This window comes from Dipodomys ordii, unplaced genomic scaffold (assembly GCF_000151885.1).
Source record: "Dipodomys ordii isolate 6190 unplaced genomic scaffold, Dord_2.0 Scaffold46, whole genome shotgun sequence".
Classification (NCBI taxonomy): domain Eukaryota; kingdom Metazoa; phylum Chordata; class Mammalia; order Rodentia; family Heteromyidae; genus Dipodomys; species Dipodomys ordii.
This window is the reverse complement of record NW_012267262.1, coordinates 11,347,574-11,368,839: the sequence shown is the minus strand read 5'-3', so window position 1 is coordinate 11,368,839 and position 21,266 is coordinate 11,347,574. Positions and strand designations below refer to the sequence as shown.

Below are 21,266 nucleotides of genomic sequence, written 5' to 3'. Positions count from 1 at the left end.
GGAGGCTGAGATCTGAGGATCACAGTTCAAAACCATCCTGGGCAGGAAAAGTCCGTGAGACTCTTATCTCCAATAAACCACTCAGAAAACTGGAAGTGAAGCTGTGGCTCAAGTGGTACAGTGCTTGCCTTGAGCTGAAGAGCTCAAGAGTGTCCAAGCCCAGAGTTCAAGCCCCATGATGAACAAGAATAAATAAAATTGTTTAAGATTGTTATGTAGCAATCTCCCATTCAGCCTCAGCCTCCCGAGAACTGTAATTACAGGCATACACTATCATATCCCGCTCTCAAATTTATTATTAAAAATCTATCTTCTGGTAAATTTGTTAAATAGGAGACTTTTTTCCCTTAAAGAAATTGATTAGGGCTGGGAAGGTGGCTCAGTGGTAGAGTGCTTGCCTTGCATGCATGAGGCCCTGGGTTCGATTCCTCAGCACCACATAAGCAAAAAGAAAAAAGCTGGAAGTGGCACTGTGGCTCAAGTGGTAGAGTGCTAGCCTTGAGCTGAAGAGCTGAGGGACAGTGCCCAGGCCCAGAGTTCAGGCCCCATGAACAGACCCAAAAAAAAAAAAAAAAGAAGAAGAAGAAGAAATGAGAAAAAAAAAAAGGAAAGTCAGTGTTACAAATAAATTAATAGGAAATAGTTAAAGAGAACAAAATGAATTGAACTGAGACCTTTCACTCACTCTCATTTACCTGCTTTGTCTGAGTTTCTCAGTGTGGCTAGAACATTCTACAAAAGCCAAACTTCATTCAACTGCTGTTCAAAGTCCTGCTTTAGAGTAACCCAACTCATCATAATCCATACTATCCTCTTTCATCTCATAATACTTTCTGTTTCTTTGGATCATGAGTTTCCACAGCTCTTATTGTATTATTGCATGCCTTCATGGATATTTTCATGGGATGCAAGAGGGTCTGAAGTGAGTCTAGGGGAAACAGCAGACCTGTATTCAGCTAGGCCACTGAAGGTCATTAACCAGCAAAAATCCAGGACCAAGGATGACAAGAGGTGGAGCATTTTACCTGTATTCTGATGGGGAAAGAGAAAAATAGACAGATTCCTTCCACGTATTTCAGACCTGCCCCCAAATAAATCAGTTACAAGAAATCTCTTTGAATTTGCAGAAAGCTACTAGATCCTCTGCCCTTCGTGCTCTGCACTGCTAAAGGATGTGTCAAGGTGATTTTGAAAAGTAATGTTAACTTTCTTGACAAACTCAAGGCAGTAGATCATGATCTACTTGAAGTACAATTGAGTTCAACAGAATCAGAATTTGCTACTTACAGGAGGAAAAAAAAATCTCACCTTAAAATAGCAACCATTTGTCTACCAAAACTAGAAGAAGTTGGAAACAGCTGTGCTTTTTTAACCTAGCAGTCGGCCAAGAAAATATAGATTACCAGAAAATCACTGAAAGTGGAAAAAAAATAAAGATCCTCTTCACAATTACCTTCTGTCTAATCCTATGGCTTCCGTCACTGTGCAAACAGCAAGAGCTCTTTTTCTAAGACACCATCCAGCTTCTGAACCACTCAATAGACGTTAGCCAAATGTCAGCTGTTATTATTGCCCAGTGGTAGGAAGGCAAGTCATTCATGTAATCAACAGAGATTTATTGGGAAGCTACTGGGTGCTGGGTACACTACTCTAGGCACTGAGTGTTCAGCAGTGAACAGAACATCACTGCCCTTCTGGGATGGGGCTGGCATTATGGCAACTCAAGACTTCTTTCCCTTACCTCCAAGGCCTGTGGCTATAAAATAAGGAATTGTAAAACACAAGTGTTTCAAGGGTCAACAAGAGGAGATGAATGAGATAGGTCCAAAACCCAGTGGCTATTCCAACTCTGTTTCCTTTTCTTCCCGAACCACTCCATCTGCTGGATGAGACAACCCCCAAGTTGAAAATGGTTAAAGCCAGAAAACCAAAGGATCTAGGACTATGAGTCTCTATTTGGAAGAGAATTCTCCATCAAACCAGAGTTCTTGCTTGGTTTTTATGGGAATGAGTAGTGACATGATATGGGGGTGGAGCCGTTACATGTTTGGAGGTTAGTATGTTACCACACACAGCCAGACTGTGGCAGATGCCCTGTCTCAAAAAGATGCCACTTGCCAGCTTCAGCCAACGGTTGTCCAGTAGCAATGTGGGACTGTGTAGTCAATCTTTTGCTTTATTCCAAGTGAACCTTGAATTCCTGATATTTTTATGGAACACTTGTTGCTTTGTAAGTGATTATTTTTTCATTTAGGGATGGGGGATAAAGTGGTGGCCTCGCATGTGCAAGGCCCTGTGTGACTGAGGCCTGGCTCCACAGAAAAATTAAAAATAAAAATAAGGGGGCGGGGAGATGGGAAGGTATGGAAAGGGGAAACAAAGGAGGAGGCAACAATGCTTGATGAGAAATGTACTCATTACCTTGTCCATGTAATTGTAACCCCTCTGTAAGGTATTTTCACAATTAAAAAAAAACTTATTTAAAAAAATAAAAATACAAAGCAGTCATCTTTGTTGCACAAGTTGATTCTTAAAAATTCTGTAACCCTGGCACTCCACCCCTCTACCAGTACCCTGCCATGCTTACATATTCGATGGTAGAATGGCCAAGGAAGGGTTTAAGTCCAGGAAGAATGTAAGAGCTTTATGGCGAGGACTTTCTTCCGTATATACGTGACCATTATTCCTTGTCAAGTGTGTATGAGACTCTCGTGCTAAGACAGATAAAGCAGGATCTCAGCCTTGAAGACAGGAGCTGTCAAGCTCTTGGGGTTGTCTAAATGCTGCTAAAAGTTGATCTGACTCCCACTCTCAGCTGGAGTAGCATTTCCTGCCCTCCTTCCTGAACACTGTCTCTCATGCTCAGGAGGCCCAGGGGCTCAGCTGTTTCCTAATGCTGGCTTGTCTTCAAACTACATTCTTCCTTCTCAGCATATTATCTCACTAATCACTTTGTCCACCGTTTCTTCCATATTCTCTTCTATATTCTATTCTTCTGCATGACTGTAATGTACTTGACTTCAACTTATGACTCCTTTTACACAATGAGCTGTGAAAGAGTTTCCAGCCTTCCATGTACCTAGGATTACTTTTTGAGAGCCTATTGCTAAGAAGTTCACAGGCACTGGCTGCTGGTGAATCACACCTGTAATCCTAGCTATTCAGGGGGCTGAGATCTGAGGATCACGGTTCAAAGCCATCCTGGGCAGGAAAAGTCTGTGAGACTCTTATCTCCAGTTAATCACCAGAAAACCAGAAGTGGTGCTGTGACTCAAAGTGGTAGAGCACGAGCCTTGAGCAAAAAACTCAGGGACAGTGCCTAGGCCCTGAGTTCAAGCCCCACCTCCGACAAAAATAGATGTTCACAGGCTAGTGGAGGGCATAGGCCAGTAGAGCATGGAGAATGGCACAGACTGGAAAACAGAGATCTCTGCGTCTGCCCCACAGTGAAAAGGGAAGCGGGTGGGTATCAGGAAGATTGCCTGAAGGAGGTAAGACTTGAGTTAATTCTTGAAGGAAGTATAAGTGCTAGCCAGGCAGACAGGCCTAGGAAAGGTTTCTCAAGGAGAAAAACAAGAAAATGGAGCCCAACATCAGTGACTCACACCTGTCATCCCAGCTACTCTGACAACTGAGATCCAAAGCCAGCTCAGGCAGAGCAGACAACTTCAAGAGACTTTTATCTCCAAGTAACCAGCAAAGCACTGGATGTGGAAGTGTAGCTCAACTGGTAAAGTGCCAGCCTTGAGTATAAAAAGCTAAGCAAGAGTCTCAGGTCCTGAGTTCCAGCCCCAATACCATCAACGAAGGGATAGGAAGGGTAAAGAAAGGAAGGGAAAGAGAGGGGAGGGGAGGAAAGAGGAGGGAGGGGAAGAAGAAGGGAGGAAAGAGGAGGGAGGGGAAGAAGAAAGAAGGAAAGAGGGAGAAAAAAGAAAAAAACCAAGAGGATGGAAAGAAGAAAGGAAAAGGGCATAAAAGGATATTTGCTGCGGACCTGCAAGTCTGATGGTAGTGGCTGGTTTGATTGGAGGTGGCACATTCATAAAGGACCCACATTGCTAAGCAATGAGATTAAATTAAGTTACCAGGGTGGTACCTGAGAGGATTAGGCAGGTTAAAAGGGTTAGAGGTAGGTTAGAGGGTTAGGCATCCTCTGGCTGGAGGATGAAGTTAGTTGGAAGTCCACTTACTTCCTCTCTGCTTCAGAGACAAACCATATTCCTTCCCCCCACAAGGACAGCACCCATTTCTCCATTTGCTCCGGTCCCTGACTGCTTAACTCCAGCCATCCTTCCAATATGGGCTCACACATCACTTCCTGTCCCTGCTTCTCCTCACTCAGTAGACCAGTCCTCTTCTCTGGTTTTCCCAGCATTCCCACCTCCACTGAAAATCATGAAGTTATCCCTATAAGTAGGGCTAATGTCATGAATGATGTCTGGTTACCAGCAGAGATGAGCTCTATGAAGGAGAAGCCAGTGCCACCCATAACAGATGCTCAGTAAATACTGTCTGCATAGATACGAATAAGGATTATGGCCTTGGAAATAACAGATTTCAGATGTCATGGGATATGGTGAGTGAAGAGAAACATTTCTCTTCAAAGGGGAGATCTCTACTATGTAGGTAGGATAGTTACTCACTTTTATCTTAGGCTGCCAAACCAGGAAAACTAGCAATTTATAAGACAAAAAATAAATTCATAGTATAAGCAGGGATCTGGTGGCTCACACTTGTAATCCTAGTTACTCAAGAGGCTGAGATCTGAGGATCTCAGTTCAAAGTGAGTCTGGGCAGAAAGTCTGTGAGACTGAAAAATGACACAAATATCAAGGAAGAGAAGTCCTTCTACAGTCAGGTGCTGGTGACTAACGCATGTAATCCTTACTACTCATGGGGCTAAGATCTAAGGATAGCGGTTCAAAGCCAGCTCTGGCAGGAAAATCTGTGAGACTCTTATCTCCAATTAACCACCCCAAAACTGGAAGTAGAGCTGTGTCTCTAAGTAGTAGAGAACTAGCCCTGAGCACAAAAAGCTCAGGAACAGCACCCAAGCCCTGAGTTCAAGCCCCATGACTGACACACACACAAAAATCATAGTATAAAATCTAAACTATGGTGAAAAACAATGTGGCTGGAAGTTTGTGGAGGTGGGGAGAGGGAATAGAGCAAAGGGGGCAACAAGGACTTTGTTCATTCTGTGGTGGTCATGTGCTGGACCTCTGCAGGGATTTTAGCTACACAAAACTCAGGAATATACTTAAGATCTTTGTCTTCCATTGTATATAAAACTTACCTTGGCTGGGTGCCAGTGGCTCACTCCTATAATCCTAGCTACTCAGGAGGCTGAGATCTGAGGATCAAGGTTCAAAGCCAGCTCAAGCAGGAAAATCCATGAGATTCTGATCTCCAATAAACCACCAGAAAACTAGAAGTGGCACGGTGGCTCAAGTGGCAGAGCTCTAGCCTTAAGCTGAAGAGCTGTGGGTCAGCGCCCAGACCCAGAGTTCAAGCCCACGACCAAAAAAAAAACCTTACCTCAAAATAAGAGCCACACAAGTGGTAGAGTGCTAGCCTTGAGCTGAAGAGCTGCGGGACAGCGCCCAGGCCCAGAGTTCAGGCCCCACGACTGGACTCAAAAAAATAAGAGCCACAAACACTCAGCCCTAACCAGTGGCATGAATGCTTTCATGTTTTGGATAAAGCATACTTACTTTGAATGTCAAAAAGTAAGATTAGGACTGGGAATGTGACAGTGGTAGAGTGTTTGTCTAGCATGTGCAAGAACCTGGGTTCAATGCCACACCACATACACATACACACACACACACACACACACACACACACACGATGAACTGATAGATGGAGGGAATGAAAGACGTGATTATATAAATGAAATAGGATGTTAATTGTACCATCTAACTGGCAGGTATATGGATGTTAACTGCATAGGTCTCTCAACTCATCTAGATGATTAAAAATTCAATGAAATCTGGGGCTGAACGGCGGAGCTGAAAATATATTTGTACTGTAGTCAGATGTATTTCCACCTCCTAGCTCCATCTCTTCATAGCAACATGCCTTTAGGTAAGTCGGATTCTTCACTGCCCTCTCCATTTCCACTTCCTCCAAGCAAAATGGGCAAATCTATCTTAACAGTGTTGTCATGAGGACTAAATAAGATATATTTCTCAATCCAGTGACTAACACAATAGTAGTTGCTTCATAAAAATGAGTCTTTCTTAGCAGAAGTCAACACATCTACAAACTGGGACAAATCTCCAGTAAGACATAAAAGAAAAATCCTGTGAATTGTTTTTTTTTTCTTTTGCTCCATCCCAAGGGAAATTAAAAGCAATTATCTTTACTATTTTTATAATAAGTCAGTAAGCATTGACCTTCCCTCAGTAGGACACTTGATGTTCCATGTCTGAGAAAAGTAGCAGATTTACTCCATTGTCACTTCTTCACACCATCTCCAGGTGGCAAGCACCACCATTCATGAGAGCTGGCCGGGGGTGGCCCCATGGCCTCATCAGGAGAAATTGGGCATGTTGACAGAATTGAGAGTAGCACATAGGAGCCAGGACCCCCAGTCACTTGCCCAGATGTGCAGGAAGAAAGCCAACCAGACAGACTCCCGGGTCTGTAAAAATGTCTGACAGGCTGTGAGAGGGGGTGGTCACGAGACTCTTGGCTTTTAGCATAATTACACCAGCCCAGAGACACCCTTGAGATCATAAATAAAAGCTTCCAATTGAGAGTAATCGTGTGATTCAACTGAGAGCTGTCTAATAGGCCACCATGTGGATTTCACATCTCTGGTTTGAAAGGTAGAAGAAAGGAGACTATTGAGAAGATAGTGTTGACATCCAAACATGAGGGAAAAATTACACCTTTCAGTGCTAGAAAACAAAACCAATGCTCCTCTGAGAACGTGAGGTCTGGCCTCTGAAACCCATGAAAGGGTTAACTACATGTCACCAGTGAAATATGGTAGTCAAAGGAAACTGAAATTGTTTAGAAATTATTTAGAAAGGGTTAGTGGACCCACAAGATTACACACATAGGACTGTATACTTCAAATTATTTTTATATGACTTTTGTTCTCACTACCTAAAAATCCTATTCCCCTTGACATGATTACAAACTCACCCAATGATTAGCCTATGATGCCTAGACGTTCCTTGGCAACAGGTGCACTTCCTGTGTAAGATGCTTTCATCTAGGCATGTCCCCCTGCTGGGCGCCCCTCACTTCACAAATCCACTGCTGAACTGGGAGCTTGACATCAGCCATGAAGGGGGAGTTTCCACCAGGAAATTGACAGAACTATAAGTAGTACATGCTAATAAACATCTAGCTACTCACTGTTTTTCATAAAGCTTGCCAACACAGGAAGCTGTCTCTTATTGCCATGAGAGCAGATACAAATTTGGGGAAAATCTGCCTCCACTACATTATCTTACTTAGAACTGATCACTGGTTAAACATGCTATTTTTTGTCAGTCAGGAGGCTTGAATTCAGGGCCTAGGCACAGTCCTTGAGCTTTTTTGCTCAAGGTTAGCGTTCTACCACTTTGAGCCACAGCTCAACTTCCAGTTTTCTGGTGGCTGATTGGAGATAAGTGTCTCATGGACTTTCTTGCTCAGGCTGGCTTCAAACTACAATATCCAGATCTCAGTCTCCTAAGTAACTAGGATTACAGGTGTGAGTCACCAGCATCCACTATGCCGTGTGTGTGTGTGTGTGTGGTGTGTGTGTGCGTGTGCACACACGCCATGTGTCCCTTCTCTTCTGGCCTCTGAAGATAAGGTAAAGGGCAGATTCCTAACTCTGTTGGCCAGACTGTAGCAGCCTGCTTCTCCTCCTGGGAATCAAAGCCAGGATAGGGGCCAAGAGAAGACTGCTGTCAGCTGCACAGCCAGAGGTGAAGGCCCAGGCAAGGTTTAGTTACAGGGAAGCCAAGAAGCTATGGGAAAGTAGAGAAAGCCAGTCTGCAGGAAGAGGCAGAAGAAAGACCAACCGCAAGGAGATGGATGAGACTCGGCTGACCCAAAGCCAGTGGCCTCCAGCTGTCCTGGAAGGTGGTACAATAAGGTAGAGTATAGGGTGTGCAATAAGCTGCCTAGGTTCAAATCCTGCCTCTGACACTTATTCCTGCAACACGAAATGAATTCATATTAAAATAATTCTGTTTCCCTATCTGAAGATGTAAGATTAATAACAAAGCTGAATATATCAGTTTGCTGTGAGACTTGGATGAGGAATAAAAATAGTGAATGCTCAAAAGTGTTAGCTATTACTTCTATCAATTGATGCCAGTGTCCACCCAGCTCTGTTATGCTCCCTTCCTATTCTGAATATGCCACATGAGATTCCTCTGTGGCCCAGAAGCTCATCTTTGAGCAAAGCTGTACAGTTGGGTAGATTATCTGTCCCTGCATCAGAGAAAATGTGAAAAGTCCCAGGAAATAGCCAAGTGCCAGTGGCTCATGCTTGTAATCCTAGCTACTCAGGAAGCTGAGATCTGAGGATTCACAATTCAAGGCCAACCTGCACAGGAAAGTCTATGAGACTCATATCTCCAGTTCACCACCAAAAAGCCATTAGTGGAACTGTGGCTCAAGTAATAGAGTACTAACCTTGAGCAAAAAAAGATTCAGGGGAAGCACCCAAGCCCTGAGTTCAAGCCCTATGACTAGTACATACACAAAAAAGTTCCAGAACTGCCACACAACTCTAGCAAATCACTTCCAGAACCCTCACGTAGTAGTGGTGTGAAATTCAAGTAGGAAGATAAACTGAAAACATTACTAACCATGATGTGACACCAGACTCTGGGGCCGGCTATCACTGCAGGGGAAAAGTGAAGATAACACACTAGCCAAAAGAATAGAAAATACTTAAGATATTTGTATTGCTGGCCCAGAAATAAACTATTCCTGCATTCCATTGAACAAACAAACTCAGTGTCTGTAGGATCTACCAGTACACTTCATGTTTTGTCTCCAATATTAATAAGTTAATAACAGGAAGCTGCCCAAAACAGCTCTATGGGGCTGATTCTTTAATTCACTTTCATCCAGTTTTACTGTATTCAAAATGATGCTTCTAATCCACATCCCCTGTTCATTTTTAAACAAAGAGTTATTTGATAACGAAGCATGTAGGTTTAGAGATTTTTTTTTTCTTTTTTGCTCAGCTCTTTTCAACAAGGACTTACAAGCTACATTATTTCATCACTTTTTTTCTTTCTCAGACTTCTCATTTTTCTTCCGCCTTCCTGGGTTTGCTGTTGACATTTGGTAAATAAAAAGACAAGTGACAAAGGAGCAGAACCCATTACTAGGAACAGAAGTAGAAGGGGGAAGATGGGGAGCCCTCGTTTTACTCCAGGTACTCACGCTCATATTTCACATGGGAACAGTAGTTCAAAACATTCTAGACCTTTCTATTTACTGGTCCTGCATAAATATCAAAGCCATTTTATGTTTCTGACATCGAGAGGTTGTCTTTCCAGCTAAGAATAGATTGAACATATATAAATCTAAATCTAAATCAAACTCCCCTCCTGAGGTGAGGCTGTATTAGACAAAGCTTCGCCTGAGTGGATGGAAGGCAGGTGCAGCAGTGACCTTGAGCTGTGCCAAAGGCAGTTTCTTGGCTTTATTTACATCTATATTAGTTGGTTCCACCACATTGCTTATCCGACCCTGTGTGGTGGTTTCAAAGGAGCCATGATTGTCTTTGGTTACAGGAAAGTCTTCCAGGGAAGGAAGGCAAGGACTAGTGGGAACAGGAGGGAGTGTCAGCAGATATTTTACTTCTAGCTTTGAATCTGCACTAGGGTCTTTGAGCTATTTTTGTAGTAAAGGATTTTCTGTGTTTCCAGAAGACATTCAGATTCTCTTAGGAGAAGATTTAGGGGCTGGGAATGTGGTGTAGTGGAAGATGCTTGCCTAGCAGGCATGAAGCCCTGGGTTTGATTCCTCAATACTACATACACAGAAAAAGTCTTTTCAAAGACTAATGAATAAAAACCTAGTGACGATCTCAATAGACACAGAGTGAGCATATGACAAAATTCCATACTCATCATAATAAAAATTCACAGTGAATTAGGTACAAGGTACAGAAGAGAACCTGATAATGGGTATCTAAAAAAACAAAAAGAAATAGAATAGTGAAAGATTGAATCGAGGCAAGAATGACCACTCTCCTCAATCCTGTCTAAAAATGTATTAAACATTCTGACAGATGCAATAAGGCAAGAAAATGGAATAAAAGGCATAAAGATATGAAAGGAAAAGATGAAACTGTCTTTAATCACAAATGACATGGTTTTCTATTTAAAAAGAAATCTCTGGGGCTGGGAATATGGCTCATTGGTAGAGTGCTTGCCTAACATGCGTGAAGCCCTGGGTTCAATTCCTCAGTACCACATACTCTCCTTGAGCAAAAGAAGCTCAAGGACAGTACCCAGGCCCTGAGTTCACAAGCCCCAGGACTGGCAAAAAAAGAAAAAGAAAAAAAATCCCAAAGATTTTATAAAAACCTACCAGAACTAAAGCAAGTTTAGAAGGGTCATATAAGATTAATGTTTTTTAAATACATTGCTACATGCCAATTAAAAGTTTTAAGTATAATTCACCAAAGCCTTAAAAACATAAAAGGTTGCTGGGCTCATGCCTATAATCCTAGCTACTCAGGAGGTTGAGATCTGAGGATCAAGGTTCAAAGCCAGCCCAGGCAGGAAATTTCATGAGACCCTTATCTGCAATCAACCACCAAAAAAACTGGAAGTAGTGCTATGGCTCAAGAGGAAGAGTGTTCGCCTTGAGCTGACGAACTTAGGGACAACACCCAGGCCCAGAGTTCAAGCCCTACAACTGACAAGAAAGAAAGAAAGAAAGAAAAACAGAAAGAAAGAAAGAAAGAAAGCATAAAAACTGTGTATAAATTTACATACTGAAAGTATTAAAACGTTGATGGAATAAAGAATATCTAAATAAATTGAAGAGGATATCATGTTCGTGGATCAAGAAAGTCAATATTGCTATCAATCTGTCTCAATTTGATCTAGATTCAACAAAATTCTGATTTAAAAAAAAATCAACACATTGCCTTGCTTACATAACTGTAACCCCTCTGTATAAAACCTTTATGATTAAATTATACATTTTAAAAATTCAACAAAATTATTTTTGAGGTAAGGTCTCACTTTTCCCTAGGCTGGCCTGGAATTGACTATGTAGCCCAGACTGGCCTTGAACTCACAGTCCTCTTGCCTCCATCTCTTAAGTACTGGGATTACAGACATGCTCCACCATACCTGGACAGTAGTTTTTAAAATATAGATTAACAAATAGATACTTGAATCTATATGGAAAAAAACACAAAGCATAGAATAGCCAAGATTTTTTTATTGGACAGAATACTCACTCTCTGATTTCAAGACTTACTACAAAACCAGCACAGTAGAATTCAACTAGGAGGTGGTTTTACTTTCCCAGGGACATTTAGCAATGTGTCAAGACTTTCATAGCTGTCACGATTAGGGAAAAAGGAGTTGCTGGCATCAACTGGCAGAGGCAAGAAATATGGCCAAATGTCATACAATATAGCCCATCCCTCAAAAAAAAAAGAAAAAGAAAAGAAAAAATACCACCCTAGCATGTCAACAGTACTCGGGAAGTCCTGAGCTAAAGAAACCAAGAGAGCAGCAGAGATCAATGACAGAGTAGAGTCCAGAAATCAACCCACACACACATCCACTGCCAAGGACAGCCAATAGAGCAAGAACAGTCTTTTCAGAAAGTGGTACTGGACAATTAAGCATCCATGAAAAAAATTAACCTTGACTCTAACCTTGCATTATATTTACATATATCCATATGTATTAACATGATATAGATCACAGACTTAAAAGTAAAAATAAGAGTATAAAACTTCTAGAAGAAATCATAGATACTTTTTACCTTGGGTTGGGTAAAATTTTCTTACGCTAGGACATCCAAAACAAGTTTTAAATTAAAAGTTGTTAACGTGAAGCTAATTAAAATTTAAGACCTCTGTTTTTAAAAAAGAAAAGCAACAGACTGAGACAAAATATTAGTTAAACACATATTTGATAAAGGACTGTCATCCAGAAGATATAAAGAAAACTCAAACCATAACAAGAACACAAATAATCCACTTTTTAAAGTGATAAGATCCAGGTGTGGTGGTACATGCCTATTATCCCAGTACTTCAGAGGCTGAGACAGGAGGATCATGAGTTCAAGGGCAGCTTGGGGGCACATAGCGAAGCCTCAACTTAACAATAAATGAAGGCAAAATAGTAAAGGTAGTTAGGCTGACGGTATGACGCAAATGGTAGAGCTCTTGCCTAGTCCCTGGGTTCAAATCTCAGCACTGCAAAAATGAAGACATGAGAGATACAGATGGCAAAGAAGAACATGAAAAGATATCCAACGGGCTGGGAAGATGGCTCAGTGGTAGAGCGCTTACCTTGCAGTGCATGAGGCTGTGGGTTCGATTCCTCAGCACCACATGGCGCTGTGGCTCAAGTGGTAGAGCGCTAGCCTTGAGCTGAAGAGCTGCGGGACAGCATCCAGGCCCAGAGTTCAGGCCCCATGACTGGACCCCCCCAAAAAAAAACAAGAAAGAAAGAAAAGATATCCAACAATTGCACCATACATAATTAGGGAAATGCAAAATAAAAATCACCATGAGATACTATTAAAAAACTATTAGAGGCGCTGCAAGTTAAATTAAAAAGAAAACATGCTGGCAACACCAAGTACAATGAGGGTGCACAGGAGCAGCTAAAACTCTCAGGCGTTACAACTGAGGCTTTCAAACAAAGTTTGGCAGTTTCTTCTGTGTGTGTATGAGTGTGTGTGTGTGTATGTGAGTGTGTGTGCCAGTGCTAGGGCTTGCACTAAGGCCTTGCACACTCACTCAGCATTTTCACTCATGGATGGCACTCTAATATTTGAGCCATGCCTCTAATTCACACTTTTTGCTCGTTAATTGGAAATAAGAGTCTCTGATTCATCTACCTGGACTGACTTTGGAACAATGATCTTCAGATTTCAGCCTCTGAAGTAGCTGGCAATTTATTATAAGATGAAACATAGGCTTACATGGGGATCAGCAAGCCTACTTTTGTTTACCTAAGGAGAAAGGAGACTGTCCACATAAAATCTTTTCAACTCAAAAAAACTGAAAAATGTTCATCGCAATAAATATGAAAACTGTGACTCAATGGACTACTACTCTGCTATATAAAGAACAGAAGTTGTGATCCAGGCAACAAACCTCCAGAACATGATGCTAAGTTAAAGAAGCTAGACTCAAAAAGTTACAAACTAGGCTGGGTGCTGGTAGCTCATGCCTGTAGTTCTAGCTAATCAGGAGGCTGAGATCTGAGGATTGCAGGTTGAAGCTAGCCTAAGCAGAAAAGTCCATGCGACTCTTATCTGTTATTAATCACAAAAAAAAAGCCAGAAGTGGAGCTGTGGCTCAAGTGGTAGAGCACTAACTTTGAGCAAAAAAAAAAAAAGAAGATCAGGGACAGGGCCCCAGTTCAAGCCCCAGTACCAGTGCGCGCACACACACACACACACACACACACACACATATACAGAGTTACACACAGGAACAGGTGAGGATTGATTGTTTATATTGTTTACATGTGTGGAAATGTCACAACAAAACACACCTTGTACAACCAACTCCTTTGCTAATAATAAAAGAGTTACAAACTGTAGTGAGTTTATCTATATGACCTTCTAGAAAAGGCAAAACTAACAGACAAAGAATACATTGGTGGTTGCCAGAAACTGAGGCAGAAAAGAAACACTTTGGGATACAGAAATGTTAAATATTTAGAAACATCTATAATGTACAGTTCTGTCAAAACTTGTCACACCATATACCTAAAAGACCAGAGAATTATGGTCCCAGGTCATACCAGGAAAAAGTTAACAAGGCCCAAAGAAGAAGCTAAGCATGGTGGTGCAAGCCTGTAATTCCAGCTATATGGGAGGTATAGAAAGGAGAATCCCAGCCCAAGGCTAGCCTAGGGCTGTATCCAAACAAACAAAAAGATAGAGGCAGAGCTCAAGTGGTAGAGCATCTGCCTAGCCATCACAGGGTCTTGAGTTTAAACCCCAATGCCACCAAATTAAAAAAAAAAATTAAGGTTATATTTTACTGTATGTAAATTAGACCTGATTTACATAACTTGATTTAAATAAAAAAACCAGGGTGGGAGAGGCTGCTGGCTCACGGTTGTGTTCTTTTTGTACAGCATGACATTTCAAAACTCTGAATTAGTTGATGACCTTTGAAAACAAGGAGACTGTAGATAAAGTTCCAACTTTTTTTGAGAAATCAGAACTGTGGCACTCTGAGCTGGAGTCTGACCAGTGGCTACCTCCCTGGATGTATAACACATGCTATCTCCACATCCCCACACAAAACCTAATTCATGGATGTGTTCTACTGATCTATATGTTTTGCCCTGGGTACCATCTATTTGAAGGCAGAGGCCAAGCCAGGCTTGCTCTGCTCTAACCTTCAGAGCTCATGAAGAGCCTGCTGCTTAATAAAGGCCATCGACAGTGAGACTCACTCGCCACCTTCCCCCAGCTGTAATCGCAGAGACCAACCCCTCCCAGACTGCGGACTGCTCCTTTGCCCTAAGGCACCATCCATCCATGGCATCCATCCCGTAACTCAGAATAATGTGGCCCTCTGTGTGTTTACACGTCCCCTTGAATATGTTGTCAAGCAACAGAAATGTTTTTGGGCCATTCCAATGATTCATTCTTGTCTAGAGAAGAGTAGAGTTGTTGTTAGTTAAGAGAAAAGGGAAAGGAGAGAAAGAAAAGCCAAATACAAGCGTAGAGGTTAATGGAAATGAACAGGGAAGTATGCACATTGACTAGACATATTCTTAGATCATATGCCAGTAATTGAGGTGCGGTAAGCCTGCCTCAAAACTTCTCTGGAAGTTTAGGATTTCATCGCTTCCATAGGGATGTTGGGTCCTGGAGTAGGGACAGGACGTCCAGCCTGTTTTGCATCAGTCTTAAAAGCAGAGCATTTCTGTCCCCAGGACCTTCTTTACTTTGTGAGGGATGGGGGGAGGGGAAAGCAAAGCTTGGGACATCTTGCAAGAATCCTCCAGTGCTGACAATACAGACAGTAGGACATCTGAGCATGTGTGCTTGGACATCTATATATGGGGAATTATCCATATCAAACATTCTTATTCTGTCTTTGTGCATATGTGTATGTACACGTGTGTGTGTGTGCATGTGTGTGTGTGTGTGTGTGTGTGTGTGTGTGTACTGGAGCTTGAACTCAGGGACAGGGTGCTCTCACTTAGTTTTTTCAGTTAAAGCTGACACTTTTATCACTTGAGCCCCAGATCCATTTCTGGCCTCTTGCTAGTTCATTGGAAATAAGAGTCTCATAGACTTTTCTGCCCAAGTTAGCTTTGAACTACAATCCTCAGATTTCAGCTTTCTCAGCAAGGATTACAGGTGTGAGTCACCAATTACCTTTGTTGTATGTCTTTAATGCTAGTGGTATGGCCTATGTGTTAGAGTACCTACCCAGCAAGTTCAAGGCCCTCAGTTCAAACCCTAGTACCTCAAAAAAGAAAGTATATATATGTATATATAATTATATACATAATGTATATAATTATATACATAATTATATCCCCACCTTAACTCTCCATTGGTTCTCCTTCATCTTTTATCTACCTTTGTCCACAGAAAAATGTTGAGTTGCCATGTCACTATCTGTTTCCCTTCTTCCTTTCTCCCTTGCACCCACTGTAGACACTTGTCCCCACCAAACACTTATGCATTTTCAACCTAGTGAGCACTTCTAGCCCCACAGATCCTTGCTCTTGTAACATAAGCTCACTGCTCTCCTCCTTCAGTTCTTTCTTCTCTGAATCCATTGCTCCAGTCCCTGCCTCCCTGATGGTTTTGTTTTGTTCTACTCTTTGACTGATCCCACGTCCCCCTCAAACCCCTAAATGCTGCAACACTCTAGGCCTACTACTTGGCTATCCCTTCATCTCTATATACCACCTCCTAGATGTTTTCATCCACATCCATGATGACAGCTCCCCAATGTATACCTCTGTACCTGCTGTCTCCTAGAATCCGGATTACCTGATATTCTGCTTGAAGAAACATGTCAAGCTCAATCTGCCCCCAAACAGACTCTGTTTTTCCTACCCCAAGTCTAAGCCCCAGGCCTACCTCCCCCAAAACGTCATTGTCCCATCTGCTTGGGCCCCAAATTCCAAAGCCAGCGGTTCTTCTCATGCCCTCTGACCCTTTTAACTTCATTGGTTATTCTATTAGTTCTGTCTTCAAAAGATGGTCAAATGTAACATATCCACCCCCTCTTCTGTTACCACTCTGCCTGACCATCGTCCTGGGAACACCGGGTTTCAGCAAGCACCGCCCACCTCAGCTCCCTCCTTCCCACTCCCAGGCCGGCTAGTCCCTCATCACAAATACCTAACTTTTGTTCCTATAGTGCACCATCTCATTGAGAATTAAATACCAAGCCATTCACACGGCCAAGAAGTCCACCATGATGCATCTCTTACTCCTTACATCCTTACATCCTTATTGAAGATCATTTCTTACCACTCATCTTGCTCTTTCAGATCTCCACTGGACCTCCTGATTGTCTCCATCCTTCTCAAGCTCTATATGTTCCATTCCAACCACCTGACCATTCCTTTCAGCTGGAAATGCTACCTCCACATACCCACTCTTCAATCTCTACTCCAATGTCAGCTCATAACAAAGGCCTTCCCTCACCGTCCTGTATAAATAAATGCAGATGTGCATGGAGTGCTGGCTCTGGTTCTGATTTCTTTTTCCTCATACAATGTATGGCCACATTAATTTATCACACTTGCAACTCAAAAGTGCTCCACTCTCCAGCAGCAGCAGCAGCAGCCCTAGGTCTTATTCCATACCTATTGCATAAAGAGCCTGAAATTTAACAGATTTGTATCCACAGCAAAGTTTGGAAAGCACTGAGTGCTGGTTTCTAATTGTCACAAGAATAACAGCTAGATTTTGTTCATGAGTGCAACCTCAGAGGATTGAGGCACTCAAAATACATTGAATGAATGAATGAATGAATGAGCTGTGAAATCTGTGGAATGTGGTTCCCAATTGATGATACAAGCAGGTTGAAGAGAGGCATGAGAGCCAGCACAGGTCAAAATTTGTCTTCCTCACATACTAAATGCTAAATTAGAGATTCTCTGGAATCAGCAAATCCTTCCTTCAAAATGTAAATATATTCCCCAAATAAAGCACTCTTTCACAACTTACTGTGAATTATATAAGTGAAATTACATACTAACATCTAACAGAGTCAGCCAAACTGAGGGAAAGGACTGTAAGATGATGTGTGAACAAGTTCTTATTCTGTTCTAGGCCCTGTAATAGGCAATAGGAAAACTAAGATGAGTCAAGAACAGAGAGCTCATGCCTGTAATCCAACTACTTGGGAATAGAAAGCAAGAGGATCAAGAGCCCAAGCAAGACGCAGAGAAAAGTTAGCAAAATCCAATCTCTGTAACTTTTAACAAATAATAGACATGGCGGCATGCACCTGTGATCCTAGCTACATAGTAGGAGTTTGTAGGTCAGAATCAGGTCCCAGACAAAAGCATGACAATACTCTTACTAAAAACTACACTCAAAAGAGCATGCAGTGTGGCTCAGATGATAGAGCACCTGTCTAGCGAGCACAAGGCCCTGAGTTCAAACCCCAGTACCAAACATGAGTCAGGAACTAATAAGCTGATTGGAGACACAGACTGGTTTCAGAGGCCTTAGTTAGTACTGTTCTCCCACAATTTGTTATGGGATTACATAGCATCAGAGTTCAAACTGACTGATTGCTTTATTCTTCTTTTGCCTATCCCCTACCCCAGCGTAGCATCTAGACAGAGAAAACCCATTTCCACCATTTTATCAAAACAGCCAGCACTCATTGAGTATTTACTGTAAACCAAGTCCTGTCGTTTACTTTAGGTGCATTAACTTACAACATGTCATTGTCACAACCACCCAGTTAAAAGCATTTATTACTCCTACTTCACACACACAAGAGAGGACTTAAGGTCTGGAGGATAACGGGCACACTGAGTAGCTGCCCAGAAAGGAATGGCATTGTACCTGCACACACTACATATTTATACACATGCACTGAATATAAGATCAGCAGTTAAGATGATTGGGAAATCTAATTTGAACTTTACCATTTTGCCTGGAGCCAGGAAGGCAGAAGAGAATTGAGGAGTCAGCACTTGCTGCACTAAATCCTTCTTTCCTGCACCCATCTCCCACAACCAAAATAGACGTGATTGCCTGAGAGTGCAGCTTCCCTGGATATAGAGGTTAGGAGCAGGAGATGACAGCAGCCTTGCCTTTTTGCTGGCTAGAGTAGTATTTCTGGATCTCAAGCAAAAGGGGCTGGAGGTGAGTATATAGACATAGACTTGAAACACACTGCAGGAGCCCCCAGATTAAAAGGCATTGAACAACCATGTCAGTGCCTTCCAGCAACAAGTCTGCTTTTGCCAGTTTCGCAACTAAGGCAAATTCTAGCTTAGCTTTGTTTAGAAAACAAGGGAGAGCAATGGGTGCAAAAGTCATGGCCACAGCAAGGCCACACTTTAAGCAGGATCAAAATCCTCACAGGTTTGGCTTCTTGGATAAGTCAGCATAGGACAACATTCTGCAGCAAGAGACAGCACCACACCACAGCAGATCAGCAAAAAGAGTTCCTGGTCAGGAGATGGGTTGAAAGCAAACGTCATCTGTTATCCTCCTACTGTCTTGGCATCGCTTCCTCCCACCATGCAATGATGTCCTGCATAAAGATGTCCTGCTCAGGACTGGCCCACACTGGGGATAAGCTGCCTAAGAAAAAAGTCAGAGAACAGATAGCAGGAAAGAAGGAAGACAGGGAGTCCAGTGCTTTAACTCTTTCATTGGGAAAACAATCACGAAATTAGACAGTGTAAACCCACAGGACCTGTTAAAGCTCAGTGCTTCAGGCCATGGATCCACAAGTGAGGGACAAGGCAGGGAAACGGATCAGCAAGGATGCCAGGAGAAGGAACACCCAGAAACACTTACGAACCAATAAGTCACTTCACTGAGAAGGAAAATCATTGCTTTGGGGAGTAATATCCACTTTAATGTTTGATGCTATGGTCTTCATCAAAGTGTCCTCATGACCACCACACACTACAAGGGAAAAGAAAAGGGAGACTAGAGAAAGATGTAGATAAAAGATGGAGATTTTGAAAAGATAGAGATGTAGATAAAATGAAAACGTAGATTTTTTTTTAAAGACCCTAAATCAGGCTCTGGTTGTCTAAAAGACAAGTAGGGGAAATCACAGAGATTCAGAAGGGTCTGGGTACAGAATTTGGAAGGGAGATCAGAAATTCAAAATCCATTACAGAAAATCATTCACCATCAGGCTGAGTAGGAACAATACATGAAAGCCAAATTTCACATATTACAGATGGCTGAACAGTGTTGGGTAGCTTTATTCAAATGAACAATATCCAAAAGTGAAAAGCTCACGAATAATTTACGAAACTTTCCAGGACCTGATAGACTTTTAAACAAAAACTCCGCATTACTGAGCCAACAGACACGGGCTACTGGAGACTGGCCTTTCAGCCACAGTGCTAAATACACAGCAGTAAAACTGCTAGAAATATAATAAGCGGGGCTGAAAATTTTTCTCAGCTTTACTACTGAAGTTTGTAACCACTATCATTGCATCGAAGATCCCTTGATTTGTACACGTGAACACCTTTACCTGAGCCAAAGGAAAGTGGCTTTGAATTAAGCTGTGGATGGCAGAGATATTTTTAACCTGAACTCCTTTTATCTAAAACAGTGTGGTGCTCCTTTTATAATTAGGAATTTTAATCTAATGGGAAGGGGAGGGGCTCAAGAAAAGAAGAGGTCCTCATTAATCCTTGCCAGAAACTACAAAACTACAGGAACAAATAACCAAAGTGGAAGCTGTATTCCTTGATACACTGAAGAGCCCGGAATTCCAGAGCAAACACAAAAGCCAGACTTAATCGTTCTTAGTCCAAAGACCATTGCTGACTGCACTGGAGTTAAGTTCTGAGCACTTCAGCAGAAATAATTCCAACAAAACAATTACCACGGATTTCACAGCAATCTCAGCCTTCTATTGGAAGGAGGGTGGGGAAGAGGGTTGGGGGATCTGTTCTCAACCCAGAGGGGAAAACGCTATTTTGGAAGCCGACACGGGAATTGCTTCAAACTCTAGCCATTCCACGCTAGATTCGGCTCCAAAACTCTATAGCCATTCCATGTGAAGACAAGTGGACCCCCTCAACGCGGGGGAGCCCAAAACATAGTGGAGCAGCGCATGCCACCCGCGTCCTGCTAAAATGCATCTATTATTACCAGGTGTCCCAAACACACCGTGGCCGGCAGGACCTCCAGGAAAGATCTGCAACTTGTCCAGAAAGAAGAGAGAAATGCATCTCTTTTCTTTCTTTCTTTTCTTTTTCCTTCCCCGCCCAGCGGTGCCTTCCCGGGAGACAGATCCTGACAGTTCGCTCGCAGGTGCAGCAGCCAAGGGCAGAGAGAAAAGCCCGGCGCCGGCTCTGCCAAGATCCCTGCATCCACAGCCAACGCGGTCCGGTGCCCGCCTGGACCGGCCACCCTGCTCCTCCAGAACCCACCACCGAGCGCAAAGCCGCCGCCAAGTGCTTACCCGGATCGGCCCGGCCGAGCCCAGGCAGGGCGGCCAGAAGCAGGAGTCCCAGCAGCAGCAGCGGCTGCAGCGGTGGCACCGGCGCCGGCGGCGCATGGTGGGACGCGCGGCTCCTCACGCCCGGGCAGCGTGCAGCAATCCCGCCGGCCCCGCCGAGCCCACGCGCCCGAGGCCAGCTCCTCGGCCCCCGTTCCACCGGCCCAGCTTTGCTCGGGCCCAGGGGCTTCGCCTCCTGCAGAGCCATGGGAACCCTTCACACATCCAGGCCGCTGCCCCAGCCCTGGGCGTCCCGGTCCTCACCGGGCATCTCCAGCCATAGAGCCCGGGCGCCGGAGGGAGGGAGGCGTTGGGCGGCGCGACTCGCCCGATCCTCCTGCCACTAGCCCGTGGCGGGCTCCGGGAAGCCGCGGCTTCACCC

At 43.2% G+C, this 21,266-nt stretch overlaps 1 protein-coding gene across 1 annotated transcript in view; it reads right to left on the bottom strand.

The window, feature by feature from the left end:
- Kiaa1549l (KIAA1549-like ortholog) overlaps positions 1-21,092 on the bottom strand; it is a 240,521-nt gene extending 219,429 nt beyond the window's left edge. The window contains exon 1 of the mRNA XM_013019589.1: positions 20,849-21,092. Within this exon, the coding sequence (XP_012875043.1) occupies positions 20,849-21,092 (244 nt within the window). The remainder of the gene's footprint in view (positions 1-20,848) is intronic.
- Positions 21,093-21,266: the final 174 nt, after the last annotated feature.